The sequence below is a fragment of the Gymnoscopelus braueri genome (genome assembly GCF_963280865.1).
Source record: "Gymnoscopelus braueri genome assembly, chromosome: 2".
Taxonomy (NCBI): Eukaryota; Metazoa; Chordata; class Actinopteri; order Myctophiformes; family Myctophidae; genus Gymnoscopelus; species Gymnoscopelus braueri.
In genome coordinates this window covers 17,470,530-17,492,151 of record NC_137604.1, presented here as the reverse complement: position 1 = coordinate 17,492,151, position 21,622 = coordinate 17,470,530, and the positions used below count along the sequence as shown (strand labels likewise).

The 21,622-nt window shown below is 41.3% G+C and overlaps 3 protein-coding genes across 4 annotated transcripts in view; 1 reads left to right on the top strand and 2 right to left on the bottom strand.

Moving 5' to 3' along the window:
* Positions 1 to 366: 366 nt before the first annotated feature.
* dctpp1 (dCTP pyrophosphatase 1) lies at positions 367 to 3,119 on the bottom strand. Its single transcript, XM_080412514.1, has 2 exons — positions 2,891 to 3,119; positions 367 to 1,898 (listed from the first exon to the last, which is right to left on the bottom strand). Exons 1-2 carry the CDS (start codon positions 3,014 to 3,016, stop codon positions 1,500 to 1,502), a joined length of 525 nt encoding a protein of 174 aa, XP_080268640.1. The 5' UTR covers positions 3,017 to 3,119; the 3' UTR covers positions 367 to 1,499.
* A 604-nt stretch (positions 3,120 to 3,723) lies between these two features.
* The window catches only part of gatb (glutamyl-tRNA(Gln) amidotransferase, subunit B), a 40,513-nt gene continuing 22,614 nt past the window's right edge, over positions 3,724 to 21,622 (top strand). For both annotated transcript variants that reach the window (XR_013931999.1, XM_080412450.1), the window contains exons 1-4: positions 3,724 to 3,870; positions 5,352 to 5,505; positions 6,268 to 6,381; positions 20,459 to 20,657. Coding sequence is in view for 1 of the 2 variants with exons in the window: in XM_080412450.1 (XP_080268576.1) it covers positions 3,725 to 3,870; positions 5,352 to 5,505; positions 6,268 to 6,381; positions 20,459 to 20,657 (613 nt within the window). In the remaining variant the exon portion in view is untranslated. The remainder of the gene's footprint in view (positions 3,871 to 5,351; positions 5,506 to 6,267; positions 6,382 to 20,458; positions 20,658 to 21,622) is intronic.
* Positions 11,186 to 12,613, bottom strand: LOC308073528 (nuclear factor 7, ovary-like; the record flags this gene model as incomplete). Its single annotated transcript, XM_080412465.1, has 1 exon — positions 11,186 to 12,613. One exon carries the CDS (start codon positions 12,611 to 12,613, stop codon positions 11,213 to 11,215), a length of 1,401 nt encoding a protein of 466 aa, XP_080268591.1. The 3' UTR covers positions 11,186 to 11,212.

Here is a 21,622-nt window from a genome sequence, read left to right as displayed (position 1 = left end):
ACTTAACAAAACTCACTCAAGTGCTGTACTTAACTATGCATTTGAGGTACTTTTACTTTACTTGTCTTGAGTAATTCGATTTTTTTGACAATATATACTTCTCCTCCATTACATTTGATACAAGTATTGTACTTTTTCACTTCACTACAAATTAACAGCTTTAGTTTCTAGTTACTTTGCATATTTGATGCAAATACTTTTTACTTTACTATTTTTACTATTTACTTTATGAACATTTGAATAGAGGACTGAGGACTTTTACATTCTAGCATTGCTACTTTTACTTAAGTAGAAAAAAAGAAGACAGACAATCTGAGTACTTCTTCCACCAGTGCGTCACACACAAACACACCAGAAGACAGCAGGTTGAACTGAAGACACTTTTACTTCAGGAAGAAGTCAGTAACAAACAATGACAGGCAGTACATATCATTGACTTCAACCATGACAGACAAAAGATAATTCCTCAGACATACTCAAACATCTGGTTCTAAAAAAATAAAATAAAAAGAATCAGGGTTGTATTCCAGTCCTTTAAAACTCCTATTGCATTCCACGACTTTGAATGTTCAGGTATTATATTAATGGTCATAGCAGTGGATTCAATTTCCAAGATTAAGATAATCACTTTAAGCCTGATTCATACTTGGTTGTGTGCCAGTGTCTTGCACCAAAAATAGCAAGTTCATAACGTGTCGCAGTGAGCTTGTAGATCTGCCATTTTTATTTGCTTCAACTGATACTGGCGTGCAAACCAAGTATAAATCAAGCCTTACCATTCATTGGAATCAGTTTGAAAGTAGATGGAAGTGCTCAGTGGGAATGTCCCACTCATTCAGTGAAAACCTTTGTCCACCCTGACAACAAAAACTGAAAAACCTAACAGTCACTCAGGGGCAAATGTGGACAGGCATCAGCGAGTGATCACATTAAAAGTGATCAAATGTAGAGGAAATTAGCACAGAAAAGCTGAACGGATTCCTCCCAAGTGCGCTTCCTACTGTATTTGTTTTACTTTGGGCAAGCAGCTAAAACAATATATATATATATATAGTAAGAACAAAAACATATCTTGCTTATCTGATGATCAGCACAGATGGAAGGTACAGCAGTACAAATATTCTCCTTAAAGAGGACATTCAGACATCTCAAACATGTGCTTTCCACGAGTTAAGGCTAATTTATGACTCTAGTAAAAACAGTGCTGCTTGCCATCAAGAACAGATCTAAAAGCTAACCGTTGCATTGGCTTGACAAGCGACTTCGTTGTGCGATTAAGCTTAAGAGCAAAGCAGGGATAATTCAGACCATTGCAATTTTTCTCCTCAACGTTATGCTAGATTGTACGATGGTATTGCATGCCAAAAATATACCCCATCTACAAGCTCACAGACTTGTAGATCGGCTATTTTCGACATGCAACATCGGCGTACGACAAAGTATAAATCGGGACTTAAAACGGTTTCTTCTCGTCACAAATCTCTGGTCGGAACTAGGCTTTAGTCTTTGTATTCGGTGTACTTCTTGGCAGAGCCTTGCACCTTGCTGGCGGGGTACTTCAGTCGGTTCAGGGCCATTTTGCGCAGGACGGCTTGCGGGAGGTCGACGCGGCATTTCTCCGCCAGCTCCACCAGGTAGATCATGACGTCGCTCAGTTCGTGGGCCAGGTGCTCCCGCTCGGAGTCTGTCCAGTCGGGCAGACCCTCCGCCACCTCCCCCCGCCACTGGAAGAGCTCTGACACCTCGCCCACCTCCCCGACCATGGCCAGCAGCAGGTTCCGTGGCTGGTGGAACTGGTTCCAGTCCCTCTCGTCTGTGAATTCTGCCTGCATCCGTCGAATGTCCTCCAGCGTGGGTTCGCCAGTGAAGGTGAATCTCTGGGTTGGTCCGCTTCCGTTCTGCATAGAGTGGGGAGGGAACATCAGTTCAGGGCTGGGCGTTCTGGGCAAACTCAAATATCACAATAGTTTTGACAAAATACCTCTATATCAATATTCTGATTATGATGTGGGGATGACTATAATGTAGATGCTTACACTAAATATTTACACAATCATCTATGAGCTTTTTGATTAATAATCCTCAATAACTTTTGACTATACTTCCTGTACCATTATCAAACTTGTCAATCAGTATATCAAGCCTATAAATTAACTGAGTGCGTAAAGATAAACAACAGCTAGAAGTCAGGAAAGTTCCAAAAACTACAGAAGTTCACTGTAATGCAGCCTTTAAAACTGCTATCCAGAACTTATTTAATGTACGACATAAGTTACAGAATTGCAGCTCCTTTAAAACCATGAAGAGGTTAAGGTCTCACTTGTGCCCACGTTATCCCTATCTCAGCCCTCCCATATCTATCTAGGTCAGGGGTCTTCAACGTTTTTCAGGCCAAGGACCCCCTAGCTGAGAGAGAGATGAAGCAGCCAGGGACCCCCTCTATATTATATAAAATCATGTTGCAGATTAGTCATTTATTTTTACTTGGTCTGCTCTTTTTCCCCTCTACACCATACCTCTTTGACAAAAATAGCCGATCTACAAGCTCACAGCGCTGTAGATCTGCTATTTTTGGCAAAAGTTCTCCTCAGAAAAGGGATGCTAGGGTTCAAGTGTTTGATTGATTGAATACTTTATTTAGAAGTTTGCAGAGAAAAAGCACATGGAAGACGAGTATAGTTCACAATACATGGTCAACTAAATAGGATTGAAAAAGCCCAGAAAAGCCGCAATGGCCTGTTTATTATGGGGTCCTCACGTACTCAATTCATGGAGTAAGTGGTTAATGTAAACAATACATAATATCATATCCCGGCCGGACCCCCTGTTGAATACCCCTGATCTAGGCTATGACAACATGATATATTGTTAAATTATTAAACAGTATTACCTCAGTTGCACCGTTTACATGACCCGCGTTCACTTTCTGCTTGTTGTGAGCTTCATCCGTATGGTTAGAAGGACTTGACAACACACCGTTCAGAGTGTGGACATCTTTACCGTTCGTCGCCATCATCCCTTTTTGTTGACTTTAACACTTTGAAATGAACTTAAACCTTAAAAGTAGTTGAGGAAATGTAGCTGGAAAACAACGCGCTTCAAAATCACCATGCAGAGAAGTCCCGCCACCAAGTCCAGAGGAGGATATGACGTACCCGACGTCGGAAGAAGAAACGGGCTACGTTTTGACGGATTCTGGTCCTTGTAGTTCTGTAATATGACATTCTATCGCCGAGCTCGCCCAGATAAACTGCATCCCCCATAATCCTTCACGACAGCAGCCACTATCGGCAACCAGCGTTGCCATGTCCAGTTATTATAAGCGACTTTGGGCTTGTTTTTCTTTAAAGTTGCTTGTAAACCGGTACCCGGTAGTTGCGGGTTGCGTTCTTTTGGGCTGGTTTCTAAAGTGTAGTTGCTTATTTTGGGGTTGCTGTGTAATGTTAATTAAACCAGGGGTTCCCAAACATTTTCATGTCAAGGACCCCCAAATTAATATGTATGTAGACCCCCTACTGAAATATTTTATGCCAGGGACCCCCCCCCCCCCTTCAAGATTTGTGTTGTTAAAATATTTTAAAAGTCTTTTTCACATTTTATTGATTTGTTTTTTAAAATAGCAGATCTACAGACAAACAACGCGTCGCAGAGCTTGTATTTGGGCTTGTTTTCATAGACCTGGTTGCTTGTTTTTCTCTCAACACCTGGCAACGCTGTCGGCAACATGGCAGCCTCCACTGGTGTCCTGCTTCTGTTTAACATCAAAAATCCTCAAAGTACGTTTAATAAACTACACAATCTGTGCGTCGTCAGGTTGATAGGCACGTCCGTTCCACGGTGCACAAGTCAACCGCAAGTGAAAAGAAAAAGGTACAGTTAAATAAGTACTATAACGTTGACTGCACACAGTCTGGCTTGTCAGTACAGTAGCCCTGAAACATGACTGTCATCATGACAGTCATGGATAAACTCCAGCCTGGTGTTTGCACTTTCTCCATTTCCATCTACATAAAGTTTCAGATTTCAAATATAAGGTGCTTACCCCATGGCCTCGGATGTTGCAATTATGTACGGGCCCTCAGAAGTACCCGTATCTTCCGTATTGTTCATTGTAAAGCATTTTAATCCGATCGGTGGCCATTTTCTCATAGTTATGATGTATCGGAGTGCAATACACCTCCCCACTGATAGCGTAGTTGAAAAGCATATGGTGAAAAAACTGAGATAATGGCCATCGATCGGATTAAAATGCTTTTTATTGAACAATATGGAATATGCGGGTACTTCTGAGGGCCCGTACATAATTGTAACATCATTGGCCATGGGATAAATACTTTATATTTGAAATCTGAACGTGTATGTAGATGTTCGGATTGTAAATGGAGAAAGTGCAAACACCAGGTTGAAGTTCATCCCGACGACCGTCGTGTGATCCATAGCTAGCTTGTCAGAAGTGTATTTATGACTGTTGTGTGAGATGCATTTCTACCTTTAGTAGTTTAGTCTGTTTTCCTTTGTCCCCCTTGATTAATATAGTTTAAATCTCTTGCACACATTGTACATTATTGATATTGTATAAATAATTATAATTTATACATTATATAATAATATAAATACACAGTCACCTCAATGGAAATAAGCCATAGTTTTTTGGGGTTATCCTTTTAGCATCCTTTTGTATAAATCTGTGCCTCTGTGCTTTTTTTTGCAAACTGTTAATAAAGTATTCAATCGATCAAAAGTATCTGCAGTAGCTCAACACAGTTCACCACATAATACTTTGTCCACAATTCTGCTGCATGAAAGTATACTATTTATTAGCCTTGGATCAAGACTATCGTAGATGTATTAAATGTCAGACTCGATAAAATACATCTATGATAGTCTTGATCCAAGGCTAATTCTTTATATTGCTAATTCATTCTCCCATTAATATTCTGTGTATTCTGTATTCTTTATATTTTCCTCTGGTTTCAATATCCAACAGTAATGCAGGGATGTGTAAATTCTAAATGATCTGTATATATTGATATTTTTGTTGTTGCACACTTAATGTTATTTAAAATTGTCTACACATTACTCTATTTACACTTTATTACTTACTGTTGTTGACTACCCTTGTATTATAACATTATATCATCTACTACTTGTATTATTATACATAGTTTTGATATATGCTGGACATTGCAGGCAGAGTATTATCTCTCATCAACATTTCACTGCACGTACAGTACTTGTATGAACATGTGGCAAATAAACCCTCTTTGATCTTGAATGTAAATGAGTAATATGACTTCTGTCCAGTCTCAGTGCTGGCTCATCTTTCTCTGTGTGTCTTATTTGTACTGCAGTGCTCCCCAGGAGTTGGTATCGGTGGTGGGGCTGGAGGTCCATGCACAGATCCAGTCCAACACAAAGCTCTTCTCAGGGTCTGAGGTTCGATTCATGGCGCCACCAAATTCCCTGGTGTCCTTCTTTGATGCGTCGTTACCCGGCACTCTACCGGTAAGGTTGTTTACAGCACGTTTCCCGTGGGTGGGTCGCGGATCCATTTCCGTGGGTCGCGCGTGAATATCCCTTTACTTTTTGTTTCCTAAATTCTGTCATTATTATTTTTTTAAGTTTTTCTAAAGATTTCCACAAAAACAATCTGAAATTTCATTAGTTGTAAACAAATTCTAACATTTTTCAAAAACAAGTTCATGAATAAAATAAAAAGAATCAAAGAAATTAGAAAACAAATGTTTAAGAGTAGTGAAAATAAGCAGATCTGCAAGCTCGCAAGCTGCTATTTTCATTAGTTTGGGTCCTGGGCAAAAATCTTATTTATCTTTTCTGTCTAGAGCTAAAAAGTTTGGGAACCACCTTTGTTTAGTCGCCTAGGTCTGGGATGTACAGTACAGAATTGGCTGTTGAGCCTTTGTTGATGTAAGTTGATAAGACAGATGGGAGATGGCAACACATCTATCTTATCTTATCTCGGGCTGAAACTAGCAATTATTCTATCAATTAGATTACGTTTTTGATTAATCAAATAATCAAGAAGTATTTCTATTTTACATAATTATTATGTATGTATATATATATATATATATATATTCAAAGATTTGCACAAATGAGTTTTCAAAAAATAGCAGATCTACAAGCTTGTATATCTGCTATTTTTTAATAGCCAAAGAAATCTAAAATGACACTGATGCGTTCCCGGTCTTAATTATTTTAACTCTTGCAGCCCTTATCTCATCTGATGGTATGTTATGTCCTCAGGTCATCAACAGAAGGTGTGTTGAGGCAGCAGTCATGACAGCACTGGCTCTCAACTGCACCATCAACAGGAAGTCCCTGTTTGACAGGAAGCACTACTTCTACGCCGACATGCCAGTGAGTAGCTCACAGTCCCTGCCTATCTACTCAAACGCAATTATTTGAGATAATCAAATGTTTTTTTCATTATGTTCAAATGTTAAAACGTCTGCAGCTCTGTGCATCTGTAGCTCTGTTCTGCCCGGTTCTCCTCAGTGGCTGGAGCAATTGATCTGCATTTTGCACACAGCCATTGACCATTACCATGTGCGTCAAACAAGCGCCGGTGATGCCAAATCTGTGAAACAAGCAGACCATGACGCGCGTGTGGTGCTCATATCCCCCGACGGGTATGGTCTAGTTACGTTTTGTAATGGTGACACACTGACAGCCCTATGTGTAATTTGGCTGTCCAGCCTTCAGTAGTGTCCGTCTGCGTCAGAATATAGATGTATGTAATGATCCTCTCCTGACGCCTTCTGTGTGTTTGTTTGTTATTTAGACACTTTCAACCTCACAACACATCTCGATGCGTTGTGACTGTACATTTGCTGGTTCTATATTCCTATATAAGACCTTTTTTTTTGCCTCCATGTAATCGTGTAAATTTCATGTACTGTATGCTCATACATGAAATTTACGCAATTAAATTGAGGCAAAAAAAAGGTTTTCTTATTTAGGAATAGAACCAGCTTCCCAGTGATCATCAGAAAGAGGGTGGTTGAAGCAGGCTTTCTATCTGTTTTGGATTATGGAGGATTAATTTATAGGAATGCTGCTCCCTCCACTCTTAAACTTTTAGACTCTGTCTATCATTCTGCTCTCAGATTTATTACTGCCGATAAGTATGATACTCACCACTGCATTTTATATGGTAATAAAGCGGGCTGGCCTTCTCTGGCAGAGGTGAAATATACATTTGGTATTTGTTTTGTCTTTAAAGCCTTCATTGGAAAATTACCTCCTTATATCACAACAACCATGCTAGATTGGAATTATGGACACTATTAAAAGACTGGCTTACACCTAAAGGATCCCAGAGTACAGACTGAACTCAGAAAGACAGCCTCCTTTTGTTTTGATGGCCCAGCTTCTTGGAATGATCTTCAGCTCAGTCTGAAGATCAATTCTTCCATTTCATCTGCAGTTTGATAAGACAGGTAATTTGGTTCTTAGACCTTCATCCGGACAAATGTTTCTCTTGATGAATCTCCAAGGACCAAAACTCTTGTGTTTTTAAACTCTTACTGTATATCGTTGCTGTCGGATGGAAGCGCCATTACGTCGTTACTTTTCAGGATTCAAATTAAAAAATAGCCAAAAAAATGCAGATCTACAAGCTCAAAACACGTCACGAAGCGACACGTTTTGAACTTGCAGATCTGCTTTTTTTGCTACTTTTGCGTGACACTGTAATATGAAAAAGTAGGGCATACATTTACCAGAAAAAAAACCCCATAAAAAGTTAGATTATGGAGATAAGAGGTTTCTGCCCGACAGCAGCGATATCATACAGTACATCTCTAGATTAGACTGTCCCGTGGGCACACACGCTGACTGGCTAGTCCCACACGTCCAAACCAAGTGATCACCGCGTTGTCCCGAGTTTGACCTCCTCGATAAAACTTTCTGATTAGAGCGCATGTGAAGGGAAGTTTGACGGCTGTGAGTGAAGCGTTTTGGTTACATTATGCGAGCGCTATTGAGCCTCCATTGTCTCGCACAGCTGTGCTGCATCATTGCTTTTCCTTTGTCGTGAACCGTCCTTGTTCCCCCCCCGTCCCGTCTCCAGCACAACGTTCCCGTTCAGCTGTCCCATCCCCGTGGGCTCTAATGGAAATTGTGAGCGAAAATGTCGCTGAAGCAGCGAAAATGACATTTCCTGCCCCATACAGACAAATGACACAGGAAGCCGTTAAGAAAGAAAATGCCAGTGTGTTCCCACGTATTGCCTCATTTCCTTCAGTGTACCTCTCCGTTTCATATTAGCCACAGGACATTGCACTTTTCATAGCTTTGTTGGTATAATTTGGAGCCAGTTCTCCTTTATTCACATACTTCCAATGGTCAGAGCATTGGTTAGGTCGTAAAAAAGAAATTAGCACACAGTAAAATTTATATTTTAACTCAGAGAGTGTACAAATAGATCAGCTGGGAACTAGGGGTACATTTTGTACACACTCAGAAAAGCATGCCAGCCAATCCAGGTTTTTGCAATGTGTAACATATATTGATTTAATGATGCGCCAAACAGTTCCTGCAGAGTGTGTTGCCGTTGATGTAAACAATTCTCACTCTGGTGGTTATACATTTTACTGCCAGAAACGATCACGAACACTCTTTGAATCAATGTCAATGTCTCAGGCACTCGTCTCAAAAATACTGTATTGCCGCTTTTCATTGTCTGCCTAAAATATATTTGACTTATAACACCGGTACATCACAAAACACACCGTATGCACTCAACAGCACTGAGCAGCCTAGGTATATTTGAGATAATGACAAAATTGGCTTTCCACTCTCATATTTCCATTCAGCTGTCTTAGTGTTTTGCCAGGAACACCTTGCTGTCAGTAATGCAATGCTTGCATGGCGAGGAGGCTTCACCTGCCCTGAGAGCCCCTGGGCAATGTCACCAACATTAATGTGACATTTTGACATGTTTGGCAAGGAAGAGACAGTTACAGCCAGGAACACAACTCACCCTTCTGTAACCCCTTCACAACTCAAGTTCTTTTTAGGACTTACACAGTTAATCAAATTAATCGATTAAAAAAAAATATATATATATCAATTTGAATGAAAAAAAATATTTTGCAGAGAAAATTTAGAAATTTCATTTTGTTTTCCTTTTTTTTTTGACACCGAAAATAATCTACAAGCTCAGTCACAGCGCGTTGCGATGCGAGCTTGTAGATCTTCTGTTTTCTGTATTTTTGTGCAACACCGCTATATGACAAACTATAAAATAGGGCTTAAGTGGTTAATCAGACTAATCGATTTAGTAGATTATATATATAAAAAAAAAAAAAGTTTTGTGGTGGTTAAAATTTTTTAAAAAAACACACTTCTCAATTATCTGATTGATCAAAAAAGTAATCAATAGAGTAACCGCTAATAATCAATAGTTGCAGCCCTAGTGATTGTGGTAAACAAAGTAAATCTGTCCCTACTACAGAATGATTGGAATGCAAAGTCCTTCTCCCCTCAAATCATGTTTTTGTTTGGTTGATGTCTTTTTGAAAATGGTAGTTTCTTTGGCTGAGTGGTAGACATATAGCAAATATTAATTGTTTTATATAGCAGCTGCATGTTGCTGTAAATTCAAAGTTAGAGCTTCAGTGTTTCCCTAGAAAGGAATGACAAGCGATAACATAAAACGTTATTGATCCTTGAGGGGATATCTGATGATCGTTTCAGCAGTCAGGGGGGAATAGGAGGACCTCACCCAACCCAGCTGCACTAGAAACAAAACAAGATTCAGTGAAGGAATAAGTACATAAGTCTAAACAGTAAACAAAATAAGCTAACACTGTAATGAATCCTCAGACATTCATTGTGAATATAGATACAGTATGTCATAGGCGTGTGCCGATATATCGTCCCGCGATATATCGCGATACGTTTTCATGATATGTATCGTTTTCGCGTTTAAAAATAAATAAATAGAAAAAAATATTAATTATGCAAAATAATAATGCAAAAACTGAAGTATTTGTTTGCATTTGCTTCCCCCCATATATTTTCATAATAAAAAAGTACCATATATTGTATTGTATCGATATTGTGAGCCCAATATCGTGTATCGTATCGTGAAATTAGTGTATCGGCACACCCATGAATTAAAGTTCTCAGTCGCCACGACTGATTTCAGTCTTTTGGATTCCATAGAAGTCAGCATGTCTTCTATGGAAGCAAGTTGCACAGCGAAAATAGCCGATCTACAAGCTCTCAATGCGTCTGCGATGCATTGAGAGCTTGTAGATCGTCTATTGTCGGTTAATATTTTCAAAGATTGAAGCATTGGAAGCGGTGAAACTAGCAACATTTTTAGAAGCATTTTCCATAAAACCCTAATGGTCTCTGATATGTCATAAAATCAAAGGTTAAAGCCTCAATCTGTGATTTCTTCACCTGGTTGGCAGTATGTAGAACAGCAGGGACAATATTACTAAAACATAATCAAGATTCATTTTACATATTGTGTTAATTGTTTAGGAAAAGGTGCTAGTGTGAGGAGGGCTCCTTTTACACTGTTTCATAAATCACATAATAAGACTTGCCCAGACACATTCTTTCAGTATGAGATTTTATTTTGCTTTAATCCATGCAGTGTCAACTGAACACTATAAACAATTGAGTTAAAACACGTAGTATTACAAGTATTTTTGTCAAAGAACATTTCAAATGGGCAATATGACATATTTAGAACCACAATACCTCCAAGTAAGCTGTTCTAATATTTTATTATGGTGTTATCATTTCATTATCAGTGATTCAAGTGACTGCAGGGTTCATAGTCTACCTCACCCCTTGTGGTTTCATAAAACTATTGTAATGTTTAACATACTGACCTCTGCTAACCATCATATAACATGTCATACTTTATAATATCATAAAGACATTCATTAAACGTGTTGATTCTATTTTAGAAATAGTGTAAAAAGTACAGTACAGTTGAATACAATTGTAAAAGTATCATAATAATAGTCTTAAACATTTTATACTGTAGTGAAGTATCTCGATTCCTCAACATGATTACTACTGAGATAATTTAATCTCTAGATGAATCCCCTATAATATTAATTACCATTACCCTTTACAACATTCAAATAACCCTGTTATTGTTGGCATTAGTACTATTACTGATATTATTAATAAATCATCCTCATCATCATCATCATCATGTTTAACTACATTGTTCCAGAGTTACACTGACCTTCCATGGTAACATCTTCAGAGGGAGAGTAGCACTAATGCCAATGAATGGAAAGAGTGTGTCAGTGAAAGAGTGTGTGAAGGTGTGTATGTGTGTGTTAGTTTCAAGATCAGAGAATGACAGCGTTCCTTTGTTCCAGTCCAGCTGGACTCTGATCTTCTTGGGGTTCTGCTTCACTGAGAGATCAGCGACTGACTTTGGTGAGTACGCTCCGTATTTACCTTCATATAACCCTATGCACCACTGTTGACCCGTGCTGTCTCCATTCCTCTGGTAAGACTCTGCTAACACACCCAGTGCCCAGCATTTATTGCCTCCAACCTCAACATCCCAGCTGTGAGTCCCAGAGTTAAAGCCCTCTGAACCCAGGACACGGTGCCAACGGTCAAACCTCTCTGGGTTGTCAGGAAGCTGCTGTTTCTCTCCATATCTCCCACTGGTCAGATCATCAGACAGGATGAGATATGGAAAGGCAGTGTTGGGGTCCAGAATGACAGGAGTGTAGGAGACAATGTCCTTCATCTTGTCCCAGACTCTGAAGGCCAGGTTCTTCAGGTGTTTGGCCTCGTCTATCAGTGCTCCTGAGACCGGCTGTGGGTCCTGCAGTGTGAACTGGACTCTTTCCACAGTAGTCTTGTAGTTCTGCAGGAATGAGATGTGTTCAGCTCTCAGATCCTCCTCTATGGCTCTGATTGTGTCTGAAAGGGTTGATATGTCTCTGTTCAGACCCTCAATCTTCTCCTTCATCATCTGACTCTTCTGCTGCTCTTCCTCCCTCAGTGCAGTGATCTTGGCCTCCTCTTCCTCTTGTAGAAACTGATGAAGCTTCTTAAACTGTTCCTTCATCTGCATCTCTGTGTGCCGGGCCCGGACCTTAATGTGTTCTGCAGTTTGGTCACAGTTTGTTTTAACTTTATTGAAGACCTCCAGTTTCTCCTGTAAAGGCTTCAGTGATTTCTGAACTTCCTCCTTGTGATCCAGGGCAACTTCATCGATGGGTCTGAAACTGTGTTTGATATGTTTTATAGAATCTCGACACACAAAACATGCTGGCTGTTGACATTCCAGACAGAACAGTTTGAGTTTCTCAGCATGCAGACTGCAGAGAACTTCAGACCCTGTTGAAGCTCTCTGATGTCTCTCCTGTATGAAGGCCTCACACAGGTTCTTCAGAGCCAGGTTAAGAGGAGGATCGATTGAATGTCTCTTCTTACAAACTGGACATTCCTTTATATCCTTCTTTCTCCACCATTCCTGCAGACAGGCTTTACAGAAGCTGTGGCTACATGACAGGAGAACAGGATCTTTAAAGATGTCACAACACACAGGACATGAATAATCCTCTTCTTGGCGAGATGCGTTGGAAGCCATTTTGTCCCAGAGTGTAGCTACAAATACTCTGCTCGAGACAGGAAATCAGCCAGTCAGTGGTGGTAACACTCCCTCTTCTAGAATATTCTAATGAAGTTTACTTTCACTGTGAAAGTGGTCCTTGTTTAAGTCCATTTAGCTGGTCTGAGTCTCTCCTGTAGCTGTGGAAAGACAGTCTGTCGTCCTAACTCGGAGTTGTGTGTTTGATCTGAAGGAGAATCTTATCGTTTCACATGAGTCTGCCAAGAGGTGGAGCTTTGACGCACCTGTTGTGCAAAGTTATCTCTCTCTCTCTCACTCACTCACTCACTCACGCACGCACGCACGCACGCACGCACGCACATGCACATGCACACACATGCACGCACATGCACGCACATGCACACACATGCACACACATGCACACACATGCACACACATGCACACACACACACACACACACACACACACACACGACTTAAAGTTTCTTAGTCGCCACAACTGATTTAAGTCTTTTGGATTCCATAGAAGTCAGCATGTCTTCTATGGAAGCATGTTGACATATTTAGAACCGCAATACCTCCAAGTAAACTGTTCTAATATTTTATTATCATTATCAGTGATTCAAGTGACTGCAGGGTTCATAGTCTACCTCACCCCTTGTGGTTTCATAAAACTATTGTAATGTTTAACATACTGACCTCTACTAACCATCATATAACATGTCATACTTTATAATGTCATAAAGACATTCATTAAACGTGTTGATTCTATTTTAGAAATAGTGTAAAAAGTACAGTACAGTTTCAGTCGTGAGATTCTATTTTGCTTTAATCCATGCACACCCCTAGTATGTCACAATGACTGACGAGTGATGACACAAGTTGACCACATGAAGTCCCAGATCCTCATTGAAGCCTCGCTGTTCCACATGATTTGATTTCCTTTCTTCTTTTGGGTGTGGGTGTATGGGGCGGTGTTCCATTCTGTTTGCCATGTGTCCATATTTACATTTGTGATCCATTGTTTGTGCACCGTAATGCCTGTTGATCCAGTCAGCGATTTGCGGCGACTTCGGGTGCGTCGCTGCACATTTCTGCTTCTCAGTAAAGAGTCGTCTGATCCAGTGTTGCGTTAAACAGCCTGATGATGAGCAGTCATACAGAGGCGGTTTAATTTAGGCCGGTAATAATGGGAGACTTCCACATTAGGCCCAAGATCTGAAATATAATCCACGTCTGTAAAAATTAATCAACACCAAGGGGCGCAGAGAAATTAATCCAGTCAAAACTTATACACCCAAATCGAGTTGTGCATTATTGATATATTCAACTATAAATTGCTGATTACATTTCTGCGGCATGCGGCCGACGCTCATTAAATGATTAATGCGGCTCGCGCTGACTTGTTTGAAAATGAGACGGCAGGCAGGGACATGCATGTAAAGTTTTTATAACAGCTCTTTAATAACATGCCCCAGTGACTCCACACTAATCTACCGGCACGAGCACGTAATTACAATTTTCTTGAAATATTAAGTTTTCAAATAAACAGACGTGGGCATGGATATGGAATCGTTGACGTTTGTTTAATGAGTGTAATTAATCTATTTGTGAGGCACGGTGCGAGTGTAGGGGGGGGTGGGGGGTATCAGTTACTTGGTGATGGGAGGCAGAGGCGTGGTTGAATAGCAAAAACTTTTATCACCAGGCAGTTTGTCAGGCACCTATTAGTCTGGGAGACTTCGCCTCAGAGCCTGGACAGCAGGGGCGCGGCCACTGCGTTCTGATTCAAATCAACAGCCAATGAAGAAAAGGGGGCGGGATCCACATGCAGTGGGTGTTGCATGTAAATAGGAGCGACGGGAAGCAATTTCTCCTTGAGAAATTGCGGCCGCCATTGTTGTGTACTGCTGATTGCCTCTCGTCGGACTGTTTAGACGAGTTGCACAGCTCTCAGACCGGTAAGAGGCGTGTCCGCTCAGATTCTGAGCGTAAGTTACATCCCGTCCACAAATACCAGGGCTCTGGCCCAGAAGTTTCCTCGCCCCTCCCGTTTGTATGCGAGAGCTGGCGAAAACTTCTGGGAACTCAGATTAGGCACCTATAGCTCTCAGTGCGGGGTCCTGACAGTGTATACTGTATCGGAGTTACAAGTGGATAAATGAACACCACAGATTTGACTGTGTAGGCTCTGGGCTTCGATCCAATAATTAATACAATATAAAAAGAAGTGTCAGATCATTTTGTTCTCACTTTCACTCACATACCATTGATCTTAAAATGATCTTGCATTTTCCCCCTCCTCTTGCAGGGGGAGGGAAGACTTGTGTTAATCCCGTGGGGGAAATTCAGTTTCAGCTTCATCCAGATGATGGCTGCTAAAAAAAAACTTCTCCGTCTATAATGAAAAGTTGAAATTTTCACAATTTCTTTCACAAAAAAAAATAGTTGTGCGTTGTGAGCCTGTAGTTGATGCGTTGTGAGCCTGTAGATCTGCTATTTTTGCTATGAACAAAGTTGTGCTCATTGGTGTACGTTGTTGGGCACAAAAAAGTTTGAAAACCACTGCTATAGGGGTTGGACAACCTTTTCGGGCATGAGATCGTTTTCCAAAGCTGGTGAGATCTACCATCGAATAGGCGCCCGGATGGCGCTGTGCCTGCGTTGTGCGTCTCTATACGAACACAATTGGTGTTCGGGTAGGGGGATATCACTGCATGTTATCCTACGGGCTGGGGCGGCACCTGTCAGCAGGGAGTGTTGGGCGGGAGGAGTAGGCCGAAGGCTCTACGTCCTCCCGGTGGGGGCTCCTCACCGGCAGGCGTGTCAGTAGGATACAACAGCAGTGATAACACACAAATGTGTGTGGGGAGGAATTAATTGCCAAAAAAAAAGAAGACTAAATTTGGGAGAAAAATGTGTAAAAAGCACCCAAAAAAAGAGATCTACCTTCGAGAAAACCACCACAACTTTTATGTTCGCTGCCAATTAGAATGGTGCAATGATTGAATAAGTGAGTAATGTAATAACAATAAAAACCTAACAAAGAAAGTCAATAGTTTAATATGAATAATGTATATGTATTTATCTGTTCTTGTTGCTGTATCGGCCTCTAGAATACAGAGGCTGGTGTAGCAACATGTAGATAAATAATGAAAGTGTACGCTCTATGAATAAGTAAATTAATTATCGCTCTTGTATTGACTCTACATCAAGTGTAATCAGAGATCAGACATACTGAAGGGTAGCAGTATATAGTTCACATAGCAGCATACACATTCATATATAGTTATGGTTATATCCCCTTTCCTGGGTTTGTGACCCAGAAAGGTTGAGAAATGAGCCAGTATTTGCACACACAGTCATAGTACCGTTTATGTAGTAGGTGCAGAATTGAGGTGTGTGCGTGCGTGCGTGCCAAAGAGTAAATTCCGTTTTAAATGTCAAGAAATCAGGGAGACGTTCAGATCAGTGCTTGTTAGGGCTGAAGAAGTGGCGTGCGGTGTGATTGGCTGCGCAAGAGACTTGATTTAGGTCTGTTTAGGAGTATTTTCCTGTCTGAGGCAAACATAGCTTTCCCTTCATTAACAGCAAAGGTCTGGAAATGCAAATGGTCCTCTAGCCTTAACGAGCTGCCTTAATGTGCTGCATCTGTATGTGTGCATAAACTATAAACAGCCATTTGCGAGAACTGGAACATAGGCCATGTTTTCACTGACATTGACAACGCATGTGGGGGAGAGTAGAAGGCAGAAACCAGGCCATTACATGTTTGATGTGTTTGTTTACATGACTGCCATGGAGCTTGTTTTCAGTTCCTGCCTGCTATGTGTTAAATGATAGCCACATTTTTGTTTTTGTTAATTTTTTTAAATTATCTCATTTTATTACTGTGTTTAAATTTTAACGTGCTTTTACTGTGGGCCTCTAGGTTGAAACTGCCGCATTGGGTCTCTTAACTACTCAGGCCAGTGTTTTGTTCTAGTTGACTGCAGTTCCATAATGCACTTTGGCTCAAAGCATACGTCGTCGACACCATTGTACGACTACGTATAGATCAGGTTACAACCAGGGACGCTTGGGTGGCGCGGTGGTGAAGTGCCTGTCGACCACCGCGGAGGTTGTGGGTTCGAATCCACCGTGGTGCGTCTATATACGAACACTATTGGCCCGTGTTCGGGGGAGGGAAGCCACGACTCCTAACCAGCTCAGTGGCCTTGTGATTAGAATGTCTGCCCTGAGACCATGAGGTCGGGTCATACCAAAGACTATAAAAATGGGACCCAATGCCTCCCTGCTTGGCTCTCAGCGTCAACAGGAGATAGGCTCCAACAGCCATGTGACTCCTGCGTCACCTGGCTCGGCAAGGCTCACTTAACTCCTACGGGCTCGGGGTGGCACCTGTCTGTCAGCAGGGAGTGTTGGGCGGGAGGAGTAGGAGGATGAGTAGGACGAAGGCTCAACGTCCTCGAGGTGGGGGCTCCTCACTGGCAGGTGAGTCAGTAGGATACAACAGCGTGTAGGGAGGAATTAATTGGCATAACGACTAAATTGGGGAGAAAAATTGGTTTAAAAAAAAAAAACAGGTTTAAACTGCCACTGTGGATATGGCTGTCATTCCTGACATGGGCGTGCCAGCAGTATATTCCACTGACAGTGTGAAAGTGTGATTAATGACGGCTATATCTAACCGGCTTAAACAAATATGATATCCCTCTTCCCCTTTATGTAGAGAACCACATACACTGGATGGGGATAAAATTGTGAAATAAAATGCAATAGACGGCAATCCCTTTTTTTTTTTTGTCCATTAACGCCAGCTGTACCGGTGGTGCTGCTGCTGCTGCTGCGTGTCAAACCTGCAATGAAAATCCATCGATACACATTAACGCTTACGCTTTCTCATTGTGAACAGAATGAACTAAATGATGATTTATACTTCATTGCACAACCCAAAATATGTCATTTTGTTGTTGAGTGACAAGTGTTGAAAGGTCTGTGCGATGAAGCATGAATTAGAAAAGCTGTATGTCAATCAATGCCCCTCCTCTTATATCGTCTGTGTCGGGTGGAAACCTCATATGTCCAAAACTGTTACTTTTCAGGATTCATATTCAAAAGTAGCAGATCTACAAGCTCTAAACTTGTTGTTTTGCGCTGCGTCTAGAGCTTGATCTGCTACTTTTTGATCTGCTACTTTTTGATCTGCTACTTTTTATACTTTTGTGTGTGTCAAATAGGGCATTAATTTATGAAAAAACACAAAACTTTGAAATATGGAGATAAGAAGTTTCTGCCTCCTGAAGGAGCCAACGTGTAAGTGAGGGATTTGTTTATCAGATCGTCGCTGTCGGGCAAAAACCATGTTTGTCCAAAACTGTTACTTTTCAGGAAATGGGGAAAAAAACAAGCTGTGATCCAATGTAGTTATTATTTAGTCACAGGCTCTTGTTAGTACTTTTCATTGGTTCAAAATTCATTCAAAACCCAGAGACACACTTAACCGCTTTCACTTCGAATGTTTTTCAAAAATAACAACAATAGCAGCTCTACAAGCTCAATGCATTGCACCGCGACGCGTTGTGAGCTTGTAGATCGGCTACTTTTGCTACTGTTTTGACTGACGTAGTGTGACAAAGTAGTATTACTTTACGAAAAAATAAATAAATATGGAGATACAAGGTTTCTGCCCGACAGCAACGATATGCAGATCAGGTACAACATGCAGAATGTCAGACTAATCGGCATTCCCTCGCCCCTTGCCCTCGCACCCCTCCCACCTCCTCCCAGGCTTAGCACGCCAATAAGTCTAAAAGTATAATTAATGTGTTTAGTCTCCTGCGATGCTGTTGCTGTAGCAACGCAGTCAACGAGCAATAACTCGGAGCGTTGCTCGCTACCTCAGGGGTGGAGGAGGAGCGGATGAAATATTTAGATCCCTTAGCCTCTGTGAGTGCCTGGTTTATACTCAAGTTGCTCGCCAATTGTCTCACACTGAAAAATAGCGGATCTAAAAGCTCACAACATGTTGCACACCAGTGGTTCTCTAAGTGGGGTCCACTCCACGGGGTCCCCAGCAAAATGTGTTAATATGGCTTCACAATTACTTTGGCTGTTAAAAAATAGCAGATATACAAGCAGATATACAAGCTCATATGCGCGTCATTTCATGCCGTGCTATGAGCTTGTACATCTGCTATTTTAGAAAAATCTTGAACATTTGTGCAAATCTTTGAATATAATATATTTTTATTTAAGCAAAAATGTTTAACTCAAATCTTTGTTTCTGGAGGTTCCTGGCACAAACGGTTTTTGAGACCGTGGGGGGGAGGGTCCACAGCCAAATACATCATTTTGGGGTCCTTGACATGAAAACCTTTGAGAACCACTGCGATACACGGTGCACAGCTAAAGTATAAATCAGGCTTGAGCCTTAGAGAGTGGTGTGGCAACACTCCAGCGCCGCATAATGATTCCGAACGCAGTGCCAACAGCTGCTGTCGAGCTTTAATTGACACACCTCGTCTCACGTCTAGCGAGGATCCATGCCGCCGACTTAAGCCACCGCTGTTTTGTCTCTTTCTGAGTCAATAAACGGTCGGTGGATAGTGTTTTTTGAGCCCATAGATTTACACAATATCTTAAAGGCTTGTACAGTACATAGACAGAGTCAACAAACCGCCGCAGCGAGTGGTGGGGGTTCAGCTCGGTTCGGATTAAAAGTGAACCGTTAAAAAAAAAAAAAAACGTTACAAGCAACTGTGTGAGAAGGGATTGAAGAGGTGACACAGAACTTGCCAGACTGAGTTCACCAGGGAGGGCGTTGTTCCACAGTCAGCACTGATTATCAAGATTAATAAGCCTGATCGCAGTGTCTAGCAGGAGAATAGGGGATTATCATTTCACACATAAATCACTATCCCTTGTATAAGAAACTCTACTCATAAACCAGATGTCCAGTGCAGTACCTGGGCGTTTCAAAGGCCCAGTCACTGATACAAACGCAAACAAAATCTCTCACAATATCACCACCATTTGTTTTTTTTATTAACCCAGGGTAGGTACCCTGAGCATGACTGCTCTTTTTCAGCAAGGCCCTGCACAGTCACACACACACACACACACACACACACACACACACACACACACACACACACACACACACACGCACACACATTATAACCTGGTAACTGCCCAGTACAACCACAGTCTTATACTGTTGGCCACTGAGCAGCGCCACTTGAGCTTTTGGGGGTTCTGTGCCTTGCTCAAGGGCACTTCAGCTGTGTTGAGGAAGGGGTAAGTGGTGGCCATTCGCTTCCCCATCCCGATTTTTCCTGCCAATGCGGGGAATTGAACAAGGATCCTTTTCGGTCTCAAACGTGCTCCTCTAACCTTTTTAAGCCACCGCTGGCCCAAAAATGTTTGATGATGAAACTCTTTCAGAATGTTTGTGGATAAAACCCTAATATAAACTCCTCAAAAAAGTTAACTTAACTTCGGTCAGTCATTTCACCCTTCAATGATCAGTCACACCAGTGACTGTGCTGGCAGGTCGCTCAAAACGAGAGTGAATACCAACAGAAGCATATTGGCGGATTTGGTCAAATATTTTCCCACGCGTTTAGCTGTGTTGCTCAATCCACGATTGCTTGATTCCACGATTGCTTTACAACCTCGTTTTAAAGGTGACTAATCAACGATAACAACCATATAAAACACAATGCCAGTTGGTATTATTGAAGGGGAGAATTAATGGACCGAAATTAAGTTTCCAACTCCTTTTTCTTTCGAGGAGTTTATATGTTCAAAGAACCTCATCTCCCCATCAAATCAAAAACCTGGTTATCCTCTGCTCCTTCAGGCCGGCTACCAGATCACCCAGCAGCGTCGGCCCATCGCTGTGGACGGCTCACTGACCTACAGCCACCTGGGAGGCAAGAAGAGGAGCCAGGTCATCACCAAGTCTGTCCGCATCAAGCAGATCCAGCTGGAACAGGACAGCGGCAAGAGTCTGCACGACGACCACCGCAGCCAGACCCTCATAGACCTGAACAGAGCAGGTAACTGTTGTACCACCAATTTCACCCACTAACGTGAAGCTGAAGCTGAAGTTTGAGCGTAGGACTGTCACAATTACAAACATTTAAGATGACAATTAATTGCCATACAAATTATTGCGATTAATGATTTAATTGTGTTTTTGGCATTGACCATTGGAACACAATAATGTAGGCATTGTGATCAAAATTGCTTAATAACTTAACCCTTTAAGACCTGGAACGCATCTGTGTCATTTTTAGATTTCTTTAGGCTATTCAAAAATAGCAGATATACAAGCTCGTAGCGCGGCACCGAGTGCCGCACTACGAGCTTGTAGATCTGCTATTTTTGTAAAATCGTGAAAATTTGTGCAAATCTTTGAGAATATATATCCTAACTAAGCGTTAGGATTTAGAATTTCTTTTTTTTTAATCGGCCTCAGGTCTTAATGGGTTGAACATCTCTGCTGTCAGGCAGAAACCAGTGTCCAAAATATTAACTTTTTAAAATCTTTTTTCTAATATAAACGTTCAGATACTTGAATGTGTCCTTATATTATCATCACTTCACCCAAGTACAGCTCAAGTGGAGGTTTTTGACCATTAATGTGGAGCCAGGGTTTTTTTCCATCTGACTTCATCATTCTAATCAATGGGGGACAAACCACCTAACTCCACAAGCTGGAGTTAGGTGGTTTGACTGACAGTTTGAGGATCCCAATGAGTTCAGGAGCTTTAGTCAGAAGTGCTTTTTAATACTTTTCATTGGTTCAATATTTGTAAAACCCACACACGGACGTAAAGGGTGTTCAATAGCACTGATTTATTAAAAAGGGAAAAAAATGGAGGAAAAATGGCTAGTTTCTGCCCGACGGTGACGATATACAAAGAAATTACTGACACATTTAATAATTGCATACTTTGAAAAGAATGTAAGCTTGTAGATCAGCTATTTCTGCTATTTTTGGAAAATGTTTGAAAATGTA